Below are 22909 nucleotides of genomic sequence, written 5' to 3'. Positions count from 1 at the left end.
AATATTATTGTAATTATTGAAAAGAAAAAAACATCTTTTCTATTCTAAAATTAACGTAAAATTTGCAAATTGCATAACCGAAAAAAAAGAATGGAAAACAAAAAGAAAGAAAAAGAAAATAAATGGAAAAAATGAAGCAAACCTCTTTCGCGATTCATAATCTAATGGACCAGCAACATAAATGGCACCAGTTTCATTTTTCACTGCAAAAGCGCCACCATGATTACCACGAGTAATTTCATATCGAATCTTTGAAGCTAAATAATCACATGGAGAAAGAAAAAAAAATTAAAGATTTATGTATCAAAGCACATGACAACATTACATTCATCTTTGTCTTTGGCAGTAACAGTGATGACCGTATGATGAATATCTTCATCTTCATTCACTTCAGCATCATAAAGAGCTTGATCAAAATATGGTGGATTATCGTTTTTGTCACCAATGGCAATACGAATATATTTGGTAACTATAAAAAAAGACAATATTAGATTGAGTCAAATCAACTTTCATGATTTACCATAATTTGGTTCATTGTTTTTCATGTTTGGTCGAGCTGACGGTGCACCATCTTCAGCTTTAACAAGAATAGCATATGCTTGTTTTTCTTCACGATCAAATTCCATGTTGGTGAAGATTTCGCCAGTTTCGCGGTCAATTTTGAATGGTGGATTACTTTCAGAGCCTTTTGGCATAATCGAATAGTAAACTTTATTGAACGGAGGTGTGCCATCTTTATCGATTGCTTCAACTTGTGTGACTTTGGTTCCAGGTGGCATACCTTCAAGAACAGTTTCCTGTTCTTTTTCTATGAACAAAGGAATTTCATCGTTGACATCCATTAGATAAATATGAACAGTAGCTTCGGATCCAAGTTGTTGAACTCCATTGTTTTGTACTCGTACGGTTAAATTGTATTGATTGATTCGTTCATAATCCAGCGGTTGATTGACACAAATATCGGCCCATATTTCATCACCTTCGCCGGGGCTTTGTATGACATAGAATGTATCTTTTTTGTTAGTCTGTTCGGTACCACCTTTCATTAACGTGTAAAAAACAGTCGGATTGTCCGGTATTCCAGAACGAGCCTTGATCGAAATTACTTTGTGTCCAATGGGAACATTTTCAGGGATTCGAATTGGACCATATTCGGGTTTGTCCCAAATAGGTGGATTGTTAGCACGATCGACTACATCGATTGAAATATCCACCGTTGCTCGATGTTGTGGGTAACCATTATCGGTTGCTATTGCTCGCATCGAGTAATGATCACCGTCAAGCGGTCGGGCCAAGCTAATCCAACCAGATTCATGATTTATGTTGAAATAACTCAGATCGGAATGTCGGTCTAGTGCGGTAAGATTATAAGTGATGATACCATTCATATCAGCGTCTTCATCAGAAGCTGAAACACGAAGAATGTTTGTACCCAATGCTGTATCCTGACGAACATATTCTTTGTACTCTTGTCGATCAAACAAAGGTGGATTGTCATTAATATCGGTGATTTCGACCTAAAATAAAACGAAAACATTTGTCAAAATATGATTATAAAATTCATATGAGCTTACCTTGAAAGAGCAAACACCTTCCAATGGAGGGGAGCCACGATCGGTAGCTTTAACCGTGACCGAAACAAAACGACCATCATCTCCTTCTCGATCGAAAACTTTATTAGTCTTGACTTCACCAGTAATTTCATCCACGACAAACTTTGTTCCTTTTTGATTTGGTTGTTGAACAATCGAATATCTGACCTGACCATTATGTCCTTTGTCTTGATCGGTTGCTTTGACGGTAATTACATGTGTTCCGCTCGGTGCACCTTCTTCAACTTTTGGTTCATATGAGCCACATTCTTCAAATACGGGTTTATTATCGTTAACATCTGTGATGAAAACAACGACAAGAGCTGTGCTTGTATGAATAGTACGGGCACCATTACGACAACAAGAGCCATCATCACGAGCTGTAACATTCAATTCATATTTATCTTTATCTAATTCAATGTTTCCTGAAGTCAAACGAATGACACCAGTTCGTTCTTCGATAGTAAACATGCCGGAAGTGGTACCACCACCAACGAATCCAAACAATATACCATCACCATCTTTGTCACTGGCCACAACTGTTGTGACCAAGGTATCAGGTCCAGCATTTTCATCAACATTTGGCGTATATACATCTTGTGAGAATTTCGGTGATTCATCGTTTTTATTCTCCGTGTAAACACGAACAGTTGCCGTACCAGTTAAAGGTGGATCACCTTTATCGGTTGCACGTACTGTAAACACATATGTATTGTTCAAATCGGCGTCTAGTCTTTTGTTGGATCTGATAATGCCTTTTGAGTCGATAACAAAATCATCTCGATCGACTGTGTAAACAATTTCAGCATTCTTTCCTGTATCTTGATCAGTGGCCGACACTTGTAATATTGATGTACCAATATTAATATCTTCATCAATATTATGAGCTTGATAGTCGGGCAATTCAAATCGTGGTGCATTGTCATTTACATCGGTAACTTTGATAGTCAATTCGACTGATGTAGAAAATCCACCAGAATCTTCAGTTGCAGTCACAATTAGATTATAAGTTTTAGGCTGACGAAGTTCCTCATAATCTAGTTCTTTAGCAAGTTTAACAATGCCGCTAGTTGGTTCAATATTGAACGTTCCGGATCCAGCACTTCCTTGTGTTTTCAAAGTATAACGAATTTGCCGTTCAGCAAAAGATTTAGCTTTAACCTCAATGATGTCCGAATCTTTTCGTTGATTCTCCGGTATAGTGGTTTCATAATGAGGCATATAAAATTGTGGTGCTCGTTTACCGCCCATGATTGATAGACGTGCTTCTTCTGTCGATTGAAATGTACGATCGCCAGTAGGACCATTGTGATCTTCAGCTTTGACGTAGATGACATATTCTTTGTCCAACATGAATGGTTCATAGCTTTTGACACGAACTTCACCAGTTCGTTCATCGACCTCAAAACGACCACCAGTTCGATCACGAACCAGAAAATAGTGTATATTATGATCAGTATCAGGATCACGAGCTTGTAGTTTATATACTGACTCGCCCGGTTTTGCATTCAATTGAACAACAGCTTGCATTGGTAAAGGACGATTTATGAAATAAGGTTTTTCATCATTCACATCTTTTATATGGGTGATTATTCGTTGTCGAACAACATCATCTTTGTCTATTGATATAAAATAAAAAAAATGAAAAAATGAAATTAGTAAACTGTGGTTGTTTGATTATCATGATGTAATGGTAAATCTATTTGTTTCATGTCTTATTAAAACCGTTATACAAGCTACTGAATAAGATTTAATTATCAATCTAACTATACAAATCATTCGATTGTCTGGTCAAAGGTCACGAAATCATGTAACTAAACTAATCAAGAAAAAACTTGACCGTGAATTTGTTATATTGATAGAGTATAGAAAATTAAATAATAAAATAATGTCATTCCATCCATCGCTTTGTATACAAATTCAATGATTGCAACTCTGGAAAAAAGTAATCTATTTCATTACAAACAAACACGCAATTGAAGATCCAAACTTAATGATGATGATGATGATAATGATCATGATGATAAGAATGAATAAAACTAGAATCACTAATCTTTATTAGGCAATTTTTTTTCATGTTGATTCCAGAAAAATCATCATGGAAATCATCACAATAATAACAACATTCGACAAAACCAGAAATTCACGATAAAAAAAAAGAAAAAACCTTTAAATGTAATCTCATTTCGTGTGTAAATTAGCGATAACAAACACAAAAAAAATACAGACACATGTAATTTGTTTCAAAACAAAAAAAACAACAACAACAAAAGTACTAAAAAAAATTAGTTCAAATGAATAAAGAGAGAGAAAAAAAAAATTCAAATTTTCCATTCATTTATATCATATAAATGTAGAATGGGATCCATACATTTTTTTTTGGTCACCCTTCCGTATAATCAAAAAATCATTCAACACTTGTATTCTCTCTATTTTAATAATGAACAATGAAAAATTCATGTGCAATGTGGGATGGTGACGGTCATCATCATCATCATCATCATGATGATATCCATCCATATAGTAATAGCCATGATGATGATCATCGATCAAATGATCAAGAAAAGCAAAGGATAAGAAGTGGAAAAAAATGATATATTTTCCTCATAAGATACACAGATGGTGCATCCAACTAACGAACAAGATGAATCTACGCAACGCCTTCACATAAGGCACCATCATGAATAATCACAACATTTTTCATCTAAGTGTATGTGTGTGTATGCGTTTGTCGTATGAATATATACTTGAATTTATCACACACAAGTATCTCACAAGAATATTTAATCGAAGAATATCATCATCATCAACGAAAAGTAGTGAAAAAAAAATAAAATCATAGAACTATGATTAATTGATTGAAATCCATATATGATGGCCAATCTATATGGATGAATGAAAAAAAACAAAGCAAAAAAATTGATGATTACTGGGAAAAAAATGGTAAACAGTTTGCAAAATAAAAAAGATAATGAAATAAATGAATGAATAATCGAATGCAATAAGCGTATTCTGGATGAGATTTTGATAATGTGGCAAAATATAATAAGATATACCATAATAGATGAGTGTATAAGAAGCAGGTGTCAAGATGAAGATCATCATCATTATCGTATTCGATTTTTTTTTGTTTCTAACGAAATTTTTTTTTTGTTTTTGTCTTTCTACACTATGACCATGACTATATTCCCAATTATATAATTCTCTCTGTGTGTGTGTCTGTGTGTTTATGATTTTCTATCTATAACAGTGAAAAAAATGGAACAATTTTTTTTTTTGGTACAGCCACCATTATTATCATTATGATTAGTGTCCACGGTGAATAAACGCGAAATATATATCTGGCTTGAACAAGATATCCAATATCGAATAATGAATGTATTACATGTAATATTTATGAATTTTTTTTTGTTTTTTCATTTCGTTGTGTTTCTGGTTTATCTTCACTCATAATGATATTCAACATGACACATGAACAACATTGTAACAAAACAAAACAAAAATCTAGGCAACAAAAATAGTGTAGTGTAGTGTTTGGAAACTAAGATAACATGTCATGATACTGTTCGATAAATGTATGTTTAATCTGGGGGAAAAAAATACCACCATTGTAGATGTGATAATGATCCAATTAAATTTTTTTTTATTTTGAATATTAAATTCACATGTCAAACTAATGGCCGACTAATTCACACACACACACACACAAATATAAACCAATTCGATATTTATCGATAATCAGATGTTTACTATTCTATTATATAACGGGTGAATCGAGCAGGAAAAATACAATGAAATCAATGGACCATAAAGTTCACACAGACCACACTTTTACAATGGAATTTTTTTTCTTTTATTCACAAAGTGATTAGAAAAATAAAAACAAAAAAAAGCCACACAACTCGAATGAATCCGGTCCTAATTCACCAATTTACTATATTTTTCATTTAGTTTAGCGTTTGAATTCAACAGCAAAAAAAAAAAACGATTTCCATTAATGAAAGCTTTCAAAGTGACCAGATTTCAACTGTAAAGCAATGACCATACACATTCACAACAATCAAAATCAAATGAATTATGCAACAATAAAAAAAACTGAGAAATGAAAATTCCTATTTTAACAATTCCCCAGACAAAAAAAAATTGAAAAACCAAAATGAAATTATAAATCCCAAACGCTATAGCTTCTTCATATGAATCGAATTAAATACAAACTACAAACAAATGACTATAGTCCATCAACAATACAAAAAAAAATAATAATTTGGGATGCTACCATTTCTCTATATTGCAATTCCAAATTCTAATATAATAAACACAGATTTCCGGCACCAAGCATTAAAAACGATTTCACTATTTGGGAAAGAAACAGCAGCAGCGTTTCCTAGATAAAAAGGGCGCGGTAACTTTGGCGCCGAATCATTGTTGGGGGAAAAATAAACGATTTCATATTGTACATCCAACAACGACGACTAAGACAAGCGGTCGGGTGTGGAAGAACGAACATCAAACAAAGAAAAAACAATGTCTACAAAAAGAAATTTATCATTTCTACACTCAAGTAATGTCGGCAAGTAAATCCTGATTGTAGGAAAAACTAGATAAGATAGAAAGAAAAAAAAATACTTACCACCATTTTCTAAGGATGAAATAACCCAAAAATCGATAGTTTTATCTTTGCCCAATTGTTCATAGTCCCATGGTTCTTTCACTTTAACTGCTCCATTAGGATCTACTGTTACCCATTTATTCGGAGTTTCGAGACGAAATTTTTCATTCGGCGTTCGACGATCTAATTGAAAAACAACCATTCCGGGTGTAGAACCATCCGATTCTTTAAATTCATAGGTTTTTGTATGACGAATTTCACGTTTAGCACGAGCACGAGCAATAGAATCATCTTTGCTGATACCAACTTCATCTTGTTGAGAAAATTCTGATTCGGAATCAGATTCTGAATCATTGTTAATGATATTATTATTAATTTCTTCACTTTGACTATCATTACTTATGCTTTTAGAATCATCTTCACTATCAATGTTGATATCCTCATTGTTATATGTATCTTCACGATAAATTTCAACAATGACAGGAACTGATTGTGATGAACGACGTTCATGTGCTGGTCTTCGATCATCCGTAGCATAAACTTCAAATTCATAACGTTGAGGGATGTGTTGAGCATGTTTAATCAACATTAATTGTCCAGTTTTCGGTACAATAACAAAATTAGGATGCCTTTCAGTTAGATGATATACGACTGAATCGGTTTCATCCAAATCGGTTGCTGTTACATTGCCAATCATTGAATATAATGGTGTATCATGGGCAATATAAAATTCATATAATGATCGTTCAAAAATTGGTACATTGTCATTTTCATCGTCGATCAAGATTCGTAAAGGAACTTGAGCGAAAAAATTATTGTCAGTCGAACGAGCTGAAAGGATATAATCATAGTATGGCTTGATTTCGCGATCTAATGATCGAGTGGACACAATCGATATCGATGTTAAATTGACCAAACGAAATGATGATTCATATTGTTGTGATTGTTGATTATTTCCATGACGTCGTTTTATTCGGATATCATCATCATCGTCGTCGTCATCGTTGTTGTTGTTATTATTATTATTGCTGCCTGTATCATAATCATTTTCAATCAATGTAAACAAAACGGTTCCATCATTGACCAAATTTTCACCATCAATCAATCGCAATGTTTCAAGACCTTCGACCACTGTTGAACCAGGTGCATTTTCTCGTATATGTCCGATTGCGGATGGTTGGTTGAAACGAACTTTGCTCACACGAGTATTGTTGTAAACATTTATACGGAATACACGGTCACGAACATAGAATGGTGATGCATCTTCCCGTACAGCCAAAAATACTGGTTTATTAACCAGATCGGTTAGATCTCTAGTTGTCATCAATAATCCGTCAGATAGTAATGTAAAATGTGACTTGGATGATGGTGTAGATGAATCGTAATCATCATCATTCATAACCAATGAAGAAGATGGTGATGAGGATGATGATGATGAGACCATTTCATAAACATGACGTTCGAGATCTTCAGAATCGGATGCAAATATAGAAACCAGATTCAGATCCGTATCGGATTCGGCTAACAAACGGAATCTTGGTTCGATATGTGGTTCAACGATGTTATTAGTGGTAATGGTAGTCTCTTGATTTTTTATTTGTCCATCATGATAATGACTATTACTACCATCTAAATTATCATCTTCAGACAACGTTAAAGAGACATCATAACGAGGTTTCGATGTGAATTTTAGCCTCAATACTTCATAACCTACATAGGCATCATGTGGTACGGCCACTACTTCTTCGGCCATTCCTTGGTCGACATGATAATTATTGGCGACAACATCATCCAATGATGATGATGATGATGACTGATCATGATGATGATAATAATGACTGGATAAAGAAATGGCCACATTGAATTGATTCAATATGATCATCAATAAGAATAATAACACAAATGACACATTTGACTGGAAATTTTTTCTTGTCGAAATTGATGGCAATTGTTGTTGTTGTTGTTGTGATAAAAAACATGAAAAATCAAAAGTATTTTGTCGATTTGTTGTCGACATTGTTCTTTTTGTTATCCGATTTCTTTGTCGTTGTTGATATTTATTGTTCATTATTATTATTGTCGATTGTGCCATTTGATGGCTTCGTGTTATATGATCATTATGATGATTATTAGTATTATGCTTCCTATGATGATGATGATGATGATTAATCAAGGAATTTAATGATGATGATGGTGATGTGAAATTGGGTGGATCCATGATTTTTTGTAGTTGTTGTTGTTGTTATTTGTTATGAAGAGTGGATTGTAGATGCTTCAAATGATAATGATTTCATCAACACCACCACAATATAGAGGATTTTGAATTGAACATTATTTGTTTTGAGAATTTTAATTTACTGGTAAACGATAATGATGATGATTATGATTGTGATGATTATGATTATTATTCACATTTGCCTGTTGGGTAAAAAAAAAGAAAATAAAAAAAAATTAAAATTAGTTTTTTTTCAATTTGGAGAAAAAAAAACATTCATAAATTCATAACATTTCATGATGATGATGATATATTCATTTACATTTTCAAATATTTAACGAAAAAAAAAACTCATGAAAAGTCATTATTATTTCACATAGTGAATAAATATAGATCAAAGAAAAAAAAACTTTGGCCCTTTTGTTCAATTCATTCATTTCAATAGTTGTTTCGATAGTTTATCATCGTCATCGTCATCATTATTATTATGTTTACCATTGACATTTAATAAAAATTTTTCATCCATATATAAAAATTTCAAAGTGAAAATAATTTTCATTTCTTTTTGAGAAAAAAAAATTCGAGTGCAAAGTTTTGTCACGATGAATGTTGTTTGTATGTGCAATGTGTGTTGTATTGACAAAAAAAAAACTTTTTTTCAAGTGTTAAGATATTCATCATCAAGTTGGGTTTGGGTATTAGCGTACACGATACGAATTCTACTTTCTCGATAGTAGAAAATTAAAAACTTTGAAAAAACAAAAAACTTTTATATATATATAGAAATGTCAATGAAGTCAATGATGAAGATGATGGTGACGATGAGTGCAAAGAACAAAGAGTGTCAGACAAAATTTTTCAAATTTAGTTTTTCATTTTCATTTTAATATAAAAAATGTATTTTTCTGTATATTTCATAAACCCAAACTTTTGTACAAAAAAAAAAATTTATGATTGTTATTACTTTCATCATCATCATTTTTATTATTATATCTAGTGCCTTTAGTGGTCAGATCAAAAAAAAAAATTGCCATCAATTTAGCCATAATAAGCCGGCCAATGATCTGAAACATTTGATTGCAGAGAATGAAAAAAAACAACAACAACAAAAACGAATTGTCGTACACACATATATTTCAGATTAAATGTCCTGAATGTCAAGATTTTCAAAATTTTTTCAGAATTCAAATGTCTTTTTTTTTCTAGACCCACACACACACACACAAACACACACATGCAGGTGATGTGTGTGGAGGCCGGTCATATTAATTTCCACTATCATTGATTCGAATCTATATATGCAACTTTCATTTTCCATCATTCATACTACACACATAAATTCAAAGTTAATAGTTTATCAACGTAATTGTATCGTGGAAAATATTTTTCTTTTTCTTTTTGACTTTCGTTTTTCATTTGTTGTTGTTTTCGTTAGTCAATAATTAATGGATGTCTGTGAATGTTTTGAATAGTGAATGTAATTGACTTCGTAGGATGGATGATTCGTTTGTTGAATGAATGATTCAACAAACGACTAGGTTAATGGAAATTGGAACAAACAATATTTTCAAAATGGGCAATATATAGAGAAAAATAAATGATTCAGTCGATATGAATGTTAATTTTGATCACATTTGATCTATATTTTTTTTCTGACTATAACTACCAAGAGAATGGAACAAAAATATCCAATCAAATATTTTCTCATTCTGGTTAATGTTCTTTATAAATGAAAAAAAACTACATTTACAATTTTGATACCATAAAAAATCAAATAAAAAAGTCTTGTAGTAACAAAAATGTGTTCACATTTATTTCGAGAATAAATTGACAATTGATTCATTTGAACTATGAATATGATTCCAGTTAATTTTGAATGTGAAAAACACTTAAAAACAATTTCAATCGTGGAAAAAAATGAGATGTGTGAATACTTGGAAAACAAAAAAAAGGGTCAAAAAAAAAGAGATGTTGAAAATGTGTGAAAAATGTTTTTTATTTCTCTCTTACAATCATTTCTCATCGAAAAACCTATCATCGATATATATTAGATTAATGATATTTGACAATGAGAACAAAAAAAATTAGCCTCCGAAAAAAAACCTCATCATCATTCATCATCAGGTTTGATCATCAAATATTATTATAGCAACCCAAAAAAAACTTCAAGTTTAATTAAATCCAAAACAGCCAAGCCATTTTTTCTTCATCATATGAATATTTATTGATAAGAATAATACAGACCCACTGTATTATAATTTCAAACTGTCATCATTGTGATAAATTAATCAATCAAACAACAACAACAAAAAAACATTGATGTGGTCAATAAAAATATCGTTAAAACTGAAAATGTCAGTCAAAAAAAAAAAAAAAAAAAATCCAAAGATTACCGTGTCATTTGTTGAACATGATCAAGTCATCATCTTTTTTTTAAATCTAACATGATTATATCGTAATAATTTTGTTGATGTTCACACACACACATACACAGTGATTCTTAACACACGAATCACCTTAGTATTTAAAAAGATGTCAATCATTGTCTTAATCATCACCATCACCATCATCGTGTGGCAATGAATTAAAACAGGAAAAAAAAGATCAAAACTTTTCCTTGATTTTACCATCGTTTTCTGACAAGATTTCGATAAAGTCTTAAAATGGAAGTTACCAAAAAAAAATTGCCCCTTTAACAAATATTATTCGTTATTTGTTTTTCTTCTTCTTTTCTAAAAAAAACATCAACGATTGATTGTGTGAATAAATATTTAAATTTTGTATACATATCAAAATTCAACCTCGATATCATTATCATCATCATCATCATCATCATCACTCAGGTTACTATTCTCAGGTTTTTCTTTTCTCATTAGCATCATCAATTTTCAGAAAGAGTTCTAAATTTCAACTGTTGATTAAAAAATATCGTTTCATTTTATTTCTAGGACTCTGTTTTTTCATTCGCCAACTGATCGTAATTCAGGTAAACTCGAATGCACGAAAAAAAGTAATGTGAAATTGACTAGACTAGACACAAAACTTGTACAATGATGGACCGAAAAAAAAATTTTCAAAAAAAGAGATAAAACTATCGCTGCTATTTAGATGACTTTAAATGGAATGATAATTTTGATCATAATTGTTGATTGTTACTGTTTTTTTTATAGAACAACAAAACGATGACTTGAAAACGAATAAAAATGATGACCTACCACCACCATCACCAACAAAAAAAACTTAAATTACCAGATAACCAGGTATAAATGACAGAACCGGTTATTTGTCCATAGAGGAAGCAAAAGATCCTGTAGCAGCAGGTTTTTTTTTCTTCGTTTGCGAAATTCGATACAACAACATCTTGGCAATCAAGCATCACCAAAATGAAATCCTAAACACCTGTGGCTAGTTTGTTTTGTTTGTTTGTTTGTTTGTCGTCGTCGTTCACAAAGCCATATCGCCATTGGAGATTTCATGTGTGTGGAAATAAGAAAAAAAAATTCTAGCCCAAGTAAAAGAAAAATCATAAATGATGATGATAGATAGATAGATAAAGGGGATGAATAATATCGAAGTTGGCATGCTAAGTAAAGAAAATAAAAGAGAAAAAACAGACACTAATGTTAAAAACAAACCTTTATGCAATAATTACATCCATCATCATCATCATGATCAACATCAACGACAATCAAGTGTCCAATGACGAAGTAAAAGATGACGAATAGATTACGGTCAACTCTTCTTTATACAGAAAAAGAAAACCATCATGGTCATCATCAAAAACTATTTTGGTATAGTTAAATTTTCTTTTTCTTTTTTTTAATTTTAGTTTCAACTGATTGATTGTATCATGTAATGTCATTGCACAACCAATGATGATAATGATGATAATAATGAACAAAAAAAAATTGGCGCCAATAAAATGCAAAAAAAAAAAAATAAAAATAAAAGAATCGGCCATTCAACAGACTGATGATGAATAACAACAATCAATACAAAACAAGGCAACGAACCACCACTAAAACACATCATGATCCATCATCATACACATGTGTGGTTTTCATATAACCAACAACAACAACACTAAAAAAAACAAAATTCAATTGTTTTTTTGTGCTCTAAGAAAATCAAAACCAGAGAATAAAAAAACTTGATTGTTATCAAAGAATTATTCATTCGAAATAAAATTCATGTGTTTCGTGAATCATCATCATCTACATTCATTCATTCATTCAACATACGCACACACACTATATATTTCATTATCACAGTATATATATCATTTATATATGAATATTAAAGAGTTAATGAAAAAGACGAAAAGAAATTTCTTAGATCAATATCATCATGTTTCACACAACAATAATGGTAATTTATCATTATTTCATAGTGTTAAACAAAACAAAACAAAAAAATATTAAATAATGATGATCCATCATGATGGAAACAAATATCAACAACACACATACATCATCAATGGTAATGAATGAATAAATCAACTGGCATCATTATCGAATACATAATAAATTGAATATTATAAGAGAAAAAAAAACGTCAACTTACTATTATATACAAAAACAATAGTGTTTAAAAAAATCGATTGTCTTTTATTATTATTATTATGGATTATGGATGGATTAAAACTCAATCAATTTATTCACACAAACACAAGCACACATGGTAATATCATCAACAAAATGAATACGATGATGATGATCAACTCTACAGACGACGACAATCATATTTTGGACACTTGTTGAATATTTATGTGAAAAATAATAATAATTTTATCATCAAGATCATCATCATAGTCACTATTTTCTCTCGAACACTTTTTCACACACACACATGCATTTCAAATGTGATATACAATATTAATCATCATCATCATCATCATAAATATCGACGAAACACAACGTCTTATATGATGATAAATTCGTTTATTCATATATATATAGGAAATATATAAAATGATGATAATTCAATCTGAGAAATACAAGAAAAAATTAAAGGTCAAAAAAAAAATTTTTTGGCTCAATTCTTACACAACACACCACCACAATCACCGGAAACAGAAAATAATAGACGATAAAAAACAACAATTTTTTCGTTTGAATTGTTCATTTTATAGATGTCTGTAAGTGATATAATGATGAGAATGAGAAAAAAAATAAATTTTTTTCCAAGATTGATTTTATGGTAACAAAAAAAAATCAGTGCAAAAAAAAATCTGAAATTATTCGATTCCCACATTCAATGTTATCATCAAGTTTTTTGTTATTGTTATATTAATGCTGCTGCTGTGTATGTTAAACTCCGTTATCGAATAATTTTTCCGTTTCTATTTCTATTATAAAAAGGCTATTGTCATATATAACTATGTGTGTAATGACTAAATTTCGACCGGCTTGTCATGCATGCATGCATGCTTGAATCCATCCATACAAACATTGATGAATAAGAAATAAACAACCGTTTGACTCATCAAAAAAAATTTTTCTATCAAACACACACACACATAGATAAATACCATCAACTACAACAATCCATCGACATCGTAATCATCATCATCATCATCAACATCATCACGAAGTGATAATCCTAAAAACATCCTCATCATGAATAGAAAGCAAAAAGAAAGTTTTTTTTCTCAATTGCAATCACCATCATATACACACATTGCATAACTACTCCCACACACACACACAAACACACTTACACATACACCACCACCTCCTTCTTCTCTTCAAAACATTGCATATATATATGATTAAGAAAAAAAAAATCTTCATAGTAATAAGTTAACTGTAGAAGAACATCTAGTCATCATCATCATAGCATCATCATTTATTTTTTAAAAAAAGAAGAGTATGTCCTATTAGTAGGGGTTTATATATTTATATTCTAATAATAGTATTATTATTATGAAAACACACACTTCACACAACTATCATCAAGGATGATGCCATCAGAATCATCAACAACAACAAAAAAAAAGTTTCGACTGCAAAGACAAATTCACACACACACAGATGATGATGATGTTTAACGACATTAATTTCAATAATAATAAATGAAAAGAAAAGAATGACATGACCAAACGATGAATGAAATGAAATGAAATGATGAAAATAAAAACCACACAGAGAAGATAACTGAACTGCCATTAGAATGAGTCACACACATACAAAACATACAAAAAAAATGCATACAAATTTCACAGTAACAATGACACTTCCGTCGAAGAAAAACAAAAAGTTGTTGAATAAGATGGAAATAAACGGAACAAACAAAATAATAATTTCTTCTTTCTTGAGAGAATTACAAACCATGAAAAAATTGAAAGATACACAAGACAAAATTACATCGTAATAATAATAATATGTATTAGAACAAGAGAAACCTAAATTTTTTTCTTTGCACCTGTGTGTGTGTGTGTGTGTGTGTTTTCCAATGAAGGATTCAATTAAAGATTTTCATTTTTTTTACACGGGAAAAAAATTTCAAATATTTTCAATGCACATTATCCATGACACTTAGATTATCATCATATACACAAACAAAAATATTAAAAACAATATAATCAATTATAACCAAATATCGTTTTTTTGAAAAATATTTCTCTTCTGTTTCTTTTATTTCAATTGACCTTGTTTTTGTTTTGCCACTGTTAAATGGAAAAATATCATTTGGGTAGCTCCAAAAAAATAAACCCGGGAATAGAAAAAAAATGTCACAACCAGAATGAGAAAAACAAATATTTGTGACGATGAAACACATTACTACATCATTATGGTACTTTGGTACAAAAAAAAGAACTTTTGATCAAATTAATTAGCTTTTTTGTTTTCAATAACTTACAACTGAACTTTGGGCGTTGGTATCTGGGTTTTTTTAGGATTTTTATTTTTTTCTTTCATTGATGAAATAATTTGTTATTACAAATCATTACAAAAATAGCAAAATAACAAAAAAAAACGAAATAATTTCAAATGAATAAATGAAAAAACTTGTCCAAAATGGTTGATTCGTAGCAAAAAGTGACAAAAATTCATCTGAATAATTTATATAAAAACCATTCATTCATGTTTCATATAGAAATACCGATGAACAATAGAGAGAAAAAAAAATTAAATCAATGACCTCAAGTTTGGATTCAGTGAAGAAAAAAAATCAACAATAGCCAAACTATTTGATCATCATCATCAATTGAATGATACAGTAGTAAAAATTGTGATTTGTAGCGATTTCATTGTGTAGACATCTTGTGACCACACATAAACTTCATGGGCTATTCGTTTGTATGAGGACAATTTTTTTTCGTTGTCGATTGTTATATATCAAAAAAAAAAAAAAAAAAAAAATGAAATTCGATTATAAAAGCTTAAATCATTAAAACCAGTCAAAACCAAATCCATAGATATATTAGAAAGTAAACATCCATCATCATCTATGGTCAAGAGACACACACACACAAAAAACAGACTTCATAATAAAGAGGAAAGAAAGAAACAAAAATCTATTAACTAAATTCACAGGCTGAATTGCATGGTTTTGATAATCGGACGATATTTTCAACAAAAACACACGCACAGTAGTGAATGGATATAATGAAATATAAATTGAAATACATCAACTGAATCATGGCAATGCATTTTGCAAATGGCTATTTTGTTTGTCTTGTTTCTGGAACGAAGAAAAAAAAATTTTCTTTTTCGCTTTGGAATAAACCCACACATATCAGAGAAAGATTGTCAATAACAAGAAACAACAAAAAACCATAAACATAAACATGAAGCTGGTTTAGTCAATTATTTTTTCAAAGTTTTCAGCACATTACCCGAGGAAACAAATATAAAGAAGCAAAAGCTTTTATGTTAAGGGTAACAAACACACACACACACACACACATTTACATTCACAATTCAATTGAATCTATTTCGACAAAATCCACATAAACAAAAATGATTAACTCATTTTGAGCTATATATAATATATAAAACATTGAATGAAAATATATATGGTGTTCTGGAATAAAAGAAAATTTTCGATTCTACCCATCAAGTAGCCATTCGCATGGAAATCCACTATTTTTTTCAAGCAACAAACTACGATGACAACAACAACAACAAACTTGAAAAAAATAATTAGATTATATATAAAAATAGAGTCTTCAACAACAACAACAATCGAAATGATAGCATTGTAAACAGCATGCAAACAAACCAGTAATATGATATCAAGGTTTTTTCTGGATCAATTAATCGATTAAAATATTGACCAAATATTTATAAACCAATCTCGAATTGAGAGAAAAAGAATTTATTTTATCAAAAAAAAAAAAAAAAAAAAAAAAAAAAAAAAAATAGTGGTGTGCATTATTTATTACTGTTATTACCGTTGAAAGGTGAGATAACCAAATTCAACAAAATATATGCAAATCCGTAACGAATATGAAATTCTAGAATATCATTTTTCCTCTCTCTCTCTCTCTTTCTTCGTACTGAAATGCACAATTGAATTTTTGATTGATGATGAATCAAATTTTGTATCATCATCATCATAATTATAAATGAGCAACGATAAAAAAAATAGAATATATGACAAGTTTATTCAAAACATAACCAATGATTATATTATGTTATTGTGTGTGTGACAAATTCATGATTTTAAACAAGAATCGCTCGTATTGAGAATAGTTTTACTGTAAAAAAAACAAAAATTATTATTATTAGTGAAAACCGGTTCACAAATGACGAATTTTTCAAGTTCAATGCACGAAACTTGTGATTAAATCAATTTTGTTGTTGTTGTTTTTTTGTCTTTTTTTTTACCTAACTAATCACAACTACTAACTGACCTGCCAACCACAAAATCTCAATCAATGAGAAAAAGAATAATGACTACGGAAACAATCAAAATAATTCTTAATCTATTATTATCTAAAAAAAAACATTGATTTTGAATCAAGATAAATACGGAAGAATTTTTATGATGAAGGCTCGATGGTCTTTATAGCTTGTTATAAAAAAAATTATCCAATAAAGGAAAAAAAACAAGCTTTGCGTGGGAGTCTGGTAATGTTTTGGAAGCGCTGTATTCTCTATCATAGTGATGTATTCAACTTTTTTTTCTAGCCCAATGATCGGGCAATTGATGTGGAATCTAGTTTATCAAAGGACAGGTTTATTCGAAGATTAAGTAAATAAAACACATAATTTTCGATTTTTTTTATCTCATTGTAGAAATCAATAAACGAAACGAAAAAATAATTGATCATCAAATACGATATAATGGTAATGATAGAATTACTCTTAGAAATGAAATAAAATCCTCGGGATCAAAATTTGTTCAAATAAATTTGATCATCAAATTTATATAAAATGCATTGTATTTTTCGAGTATGTTCTTCTAATGATCGATGGAACAACATACCAATAAAATGGAACACAATAGGTTTTTGTTATCATTTAATATTTTTTTTTCATTTCGTTTTTCAAGGAAAAAATTAACGCCGAAATGAAATTGGACCAATTGATTTGTTGTTTTACTACGAATGGTGGTGATCTAATCATCATCATCATTGTTATTATTATTATTATTATCAATCAAACAACAAAAAACAATTATGCAGAGACATACAAGAAACATTTAGATAAAGAAGCATCACATGTGGAGCAAATCAAAATTTTCATTTCATTTCTCTGATAGTCTATATGGAACAATGTTGTTGTTGTTGGCCCAATGATCGGTTGCTCAATCCTTACGTAATGGTTATGATGATGAAAATGTTTTTTCTTTACTTTCAAAAGGGTGGAGTAACTTTATAGAATGCGGTGTGTGTCTATGTGTGTGTAATTGTACGTATGATGGCGGCGATGATGATGATGATGATGATTCAAATGACTGGCCTGTCATTGTCGTCTCTATTGTTATTATCATCACCAACAATCATTATGATTATCGAAAATGATGACCGTATATACAAAACACAACACTCGTTGCACACGAACGGACACGGATACAAAATACAAAGCAAAAAAAAAAAAAAAAAAAATAGATCTACCAATGTAATGTTACACAAAGGTAATAAAGTGAAAATAAAAACGAAAAATAAAAAATCTCAAACACAATATATATGCACATCAAACAAAAAAGAGGAAGGAGAAAAAAATTTGGTTAATTTTGTCGATAATGATGATGATGATAATAATACTGTTATTTTTCCCGTTGACCATCATCATCATTAGATCATTATCCATAAAATCAATGAAATTCAGTAAATCGATTGATAATCGAATAAACAACAAATATCAATCTATCTATCTACAATAGAAATTTCTTTAGATAAAAAAAATACAGAATCTATAAACAAACAAACAAATGTCCAGTGATATTATATGAATGAATGAGAAACAAATAAACAAATAGAAAATGATCATCTAGATTCTAGAATGTTCAGACCAAAATCTAAAACACATTATTTTTTTCTATCGATCGATCTCTTATTACAAACACAAACAAATTGCACAGATTTAGTAAATCGCCAAAATTTGATAATAGAATCATAAATCGTATCATACGATCGCATAACGATATAACGTCTAGAATTTTTTTTCTTCGTTGTTGTTTTTTCTCGCTATGCACACACACACACACACACACACACACACTAACTTGACACATATAGATTTATCATCACACTATATATAAAGATCATTATAATATTCATCATAGATCATTACATTTGACATAATGTAAAATCAATGGTTTTTTTTCAATATTCAACAAAAGAGTGAGCAAAAACAAAACAGAAAATTAATCATTGCTACCAGTTTCAACACAAAAAAAATCATTATAAAAATTTTAATTATATAATACGAATAGAAATGGATGTTGTTGTTGTTTTTTTTAAAAAAACAACAATCAAAATTTACGAATCGATTTACGAATGAGGGAAAAACCCACACATAAATACAAACACACAAACATGATTGACCAACATTTTGGAAATTACAAAACAAGATTGCATTTGATAATTGAAAACCAAACACAAAAACACTAAAACTCAAATTGTCCAGTTTTGTGAATGTTTTTATTTTTGTTGCCCTAAACATGTCAGAGCATTCCATTCATTTTTATTACAATTTAATGATAATGATGTATCATCATCAGGAAGAAAAAGGGCAAAAATTAATTACGATCATTTCAATTATACACACACACACACACAGTTCTTGTGTTGTGAACGTAAAAATGAATAAATAATTTCTTTTTTAATTTTATTCTCATCAACATCATCATGAATTTCAATTCAAAATTTTTTTCTGGTTCAAAACACTAACCAATCGAATAAATGAAGGAAGAAAAAAAATAATCGATTGAATGATCGATGTTCATCGAGGAGAACGAACCAAAAAAAAAAAAAAAAAAAAAAAACGAAACCTCAACTACGTCTGATGATGAGTTAACGAATTAGTTATATATATCATTTGTATGTATGTGAATATATTCACTTCTCGACCTATACACTCGGTTTAAATTTGAAAAATTCAATATAAAAATCAAAACACAGGTCCTCGTTTGGTTGAATAGAGATAGAGGGCAACCGAATAATAATAACTGATCATCATCAGCTATAATAAAAATAAATTGAATGGAAAATGGATATTTTTTTTGAGGCGATTACAATTTCTTCCATTGATGATGATCATCATCTTCTTCATTGTAATTGTAAATTTAACTGACCGGAAATTGAAAACCAAAAAAAAAAAAAAAAAAAATTCTAAGCCGAATGATCGGTCATTAAACATTTATGATAATTTCTTGAACAAGAAAAAAAAATGATAGATTTCTTACCTGAATTTATTGAAGATATTTTATTATTATAGAGGTATTTTGTTGTTTGATTTATTTTCATTGAAATAATTATTTATTATTAATCAATGAATCACTTAAATTAGGTTGTTGTTGTTGAAAATCAAAGATTGGTAGAAAAGCACCGGAAACAAAAATAAAACATTGAGAATTATTCCGGAAATTGAAAGAGAAAAGAATTTGATTTACAGTGAGAGCAAATCTAAAGCTGCCAAATAATTACAATGTTGATGTTGTTGGAACGAAGAAAACACACACACACACATACAGGGCGACACACATACGCATACACTTAATCAAAGACACTTAGGATCAATATTGAGAGCCAATTAAAATGGATGTTGTTGTTGTTTTTTTTGGAACACTAAAATGAACATTGAAACAGCATGTCGACGTGATAATAATTTCAAGATGGACGACAATCAAAGCTATATTATATGTGTTGAATAATTATATGATGATGATAGATGTAATAACAAAAACAACAACAACAACGAAAATTCGTAGACACAACAACAACAATCCACCATTCAATCGAATTGATGTGATGAGCACGTACAGGGGAGGATAGGCCAATCGACGAAAAAATCTAATCAGTAAAGGGTTATATGGACACAATCAGAATTATACGTTTCAAAATTAATTCAATCAGCTTTTGTTGTTGAATCAGATTGAATGAAAAATAATAAAAATTTTCACTTGGTGAATGATTATTATTATTATTATTATTATTTTCGATTCGATGGATAAGAAGAAAGAATTTCAATTTTCTAAATTCTATTTTTGTTTGGAATTAACTTTTAGAAGCTGCTTTTTTTTCTTGCTGTTTTTGTCAAACTTGGTGGGATATGACGTTTTCAAAAAATCGATCCAAAATAAATGAACAGAGACTTTTTACAATTGTTGTTGTTGTTGTTGATGATGATGATGATGATTATAATGTAGAAAAATCGGGTCACAAATAAAAGAAAAACACATAAAACAAACGAAATTGAATCGTATGAAACACATAATGAAATATAGCTGCCTAGAATAAGAAGATTCTTGATTTCAAATCAAAATCCCCTCCATTAAATTAAAAACAAAACAAAACAAAAAAAAACAACGTTGTTTTTATTGTCATGGATCGAATCTTGAGATTCGAATGTCGTTGATGAGAATCACATATGGAGAACAAACAAACAGACTTTTTTTTCTATTTCAGTTGACGATTATGATTATGATGAAAATTGAAGGGAAAAAAAACTTTACCATTGATGAATTCGGATTGTATGTATGATCAAAGAAAGCTTGTTAAACATTTAATCAAATTGCTAATTGATTGATTGATTGATTGGATTAATTAAACGATTGATGATGATGATGAAAGAAAAACAAATTTTTAATATTGCAATTTTGTGCAGTCGTCGTCGATGGTGATAAATAAAAATGTAGATCATTAACATTTAAAATTTAATCCAAAATGTATTGATTATTGAAATTGAATATCGGTATTGAACATCATCATCATCATCCATGTTGATGAGATTTCCTATATGGAGAAAATTAAAGAAAAAAAAACATGAATATGAGTATTGTGTAGCATTGAGGAAGTTTAAAAAATTATTATATTTCCATAAAAAAAACCATTTGTGTCACTGAAGATGTGTGTGTGTGTATGTAAAATGTAAAACTAAACGAAAAAAAACTATTATCTAGGAAAAGAGATATCAGGCAATAACACATATTCAAATGTTGATTCATGTATTTGACTAACGTCACATCACAGTACATTTAAATTATTTGATGATGTAAACAACCAAAAAAATATGTTCAATTGATATATATTGATATTATAGAGATTATTATGTGAAAACAAAAGACGACATTTAAAATAATAATATATAAAATGCAGAGAACTCGATATTTGAATGAATGAATCATTGATTTTTTTTCTGGACATATATGAACACATTATGGATGAAATCGAATATCTAAACACAAGGATTTGATGAACAAAATGCTCGTGATGTTCATTATATTCATCGAAAAAGGAAATTTTTTTTTTTGGTAAAGAAATTCAAATAAATCACACAAACCTTTGAAGATTTTGTTGTTTTTTTGGTTTAATTCTTGAATAGATGAACAAACTTTGAAACACAGCATAGAAAAGAAAATGATGAATCCTGGAACGATGACGATCCAGGAACTACTACTCGAAAGTTTTTTTCTTTTTTTTTCATTCAATTTGGTAAAACAACAACAGATACACACACACACACAAGAAGAAGAAAGACCCAGCAAACAAAAAAGCGAGGGGTATATTTCACTACCGTATCACTATATATTATTGGTAATGCTGCCAAATCGAATAACCAAAACCAAAACCAAACCAAACGGCCAAAACTATCAAAACTTATCGAATGAGATGATCATACAAACACACACCATCACCATGGTGGTAAGATACGTGGTGGATACACACGCACAAACAGTGAGAAAGCACAATCACACAACCGATGACAACGACCAAAACATTCATTCAAACAGAGCAAAAAATAACCCCTAGAGTTCAACGAGAGAGAGAGAGAGAGAAAGAAATAGAAAACTCAAAGTAAACGAATTTTTTCGGATCCG

The 22909-nt window shown here is 29.9% G+C and overlaps 1 protein-coding gene across 1 annotated transcript in view; it reads right to left on the bottom strand.

Annotated features, from left to right (window-relative positions):
- Positions 1–22819, bottom strand: part of CadN (neural cadherin) — a 30535-nt gene extending 7716 nt beyond the window's left edge. The window contains exons 1-7 of the mRNA XM_075732220.1: positions 22372–22819; positions 20276–21824; positions 6223–8619; positions 1575–3211; positions 521–1517; positions 326–469; positions 139–257 (exon numbers count right to left, since the gene is read on the bottom strand). Coding sequence (XP_075588335.1) covers positions 139–257; positions 326–469; positions 521–1517; positions 1575–3211; positions 6223–8419 — 5094 coding nt within the window. The 5' untranslated portion in view covers positions 8420–8619; positions 20276–21824; positions 22372–22819. The remainder of the gene's footprint in view (positions 1–138; positions 258–325; positions 470–520; positions 1518–1574; positions 3212–6222; positions 8620–20275; positions 21825–22371) is intronic.
- Between the last annotated feature and the right edge of the window lie 90 nt (positions 22820–22909).

The sequence above is a fragment of the Dermatophagoides farinae genome, chromosome 1, assembly GCF_024713945.1.
Source record: "Dermatophagoides farinae isolate YC_2012a chromosome 1, ASM2471394v1, whole genome shotgun sequence".
Classification (NCBI taxonomy): Eukaryota; Metazoa; Arthropoda; class Arachnida; order Sarcoptiformes; family Pyroglyphidae; genus Dermatophagoides; species Dermatophagoides farinae.
Note: the sequence above shows the minus strand (reverse complement) of the source record. Positions and strands in the feature narration are given on the sequence as shown.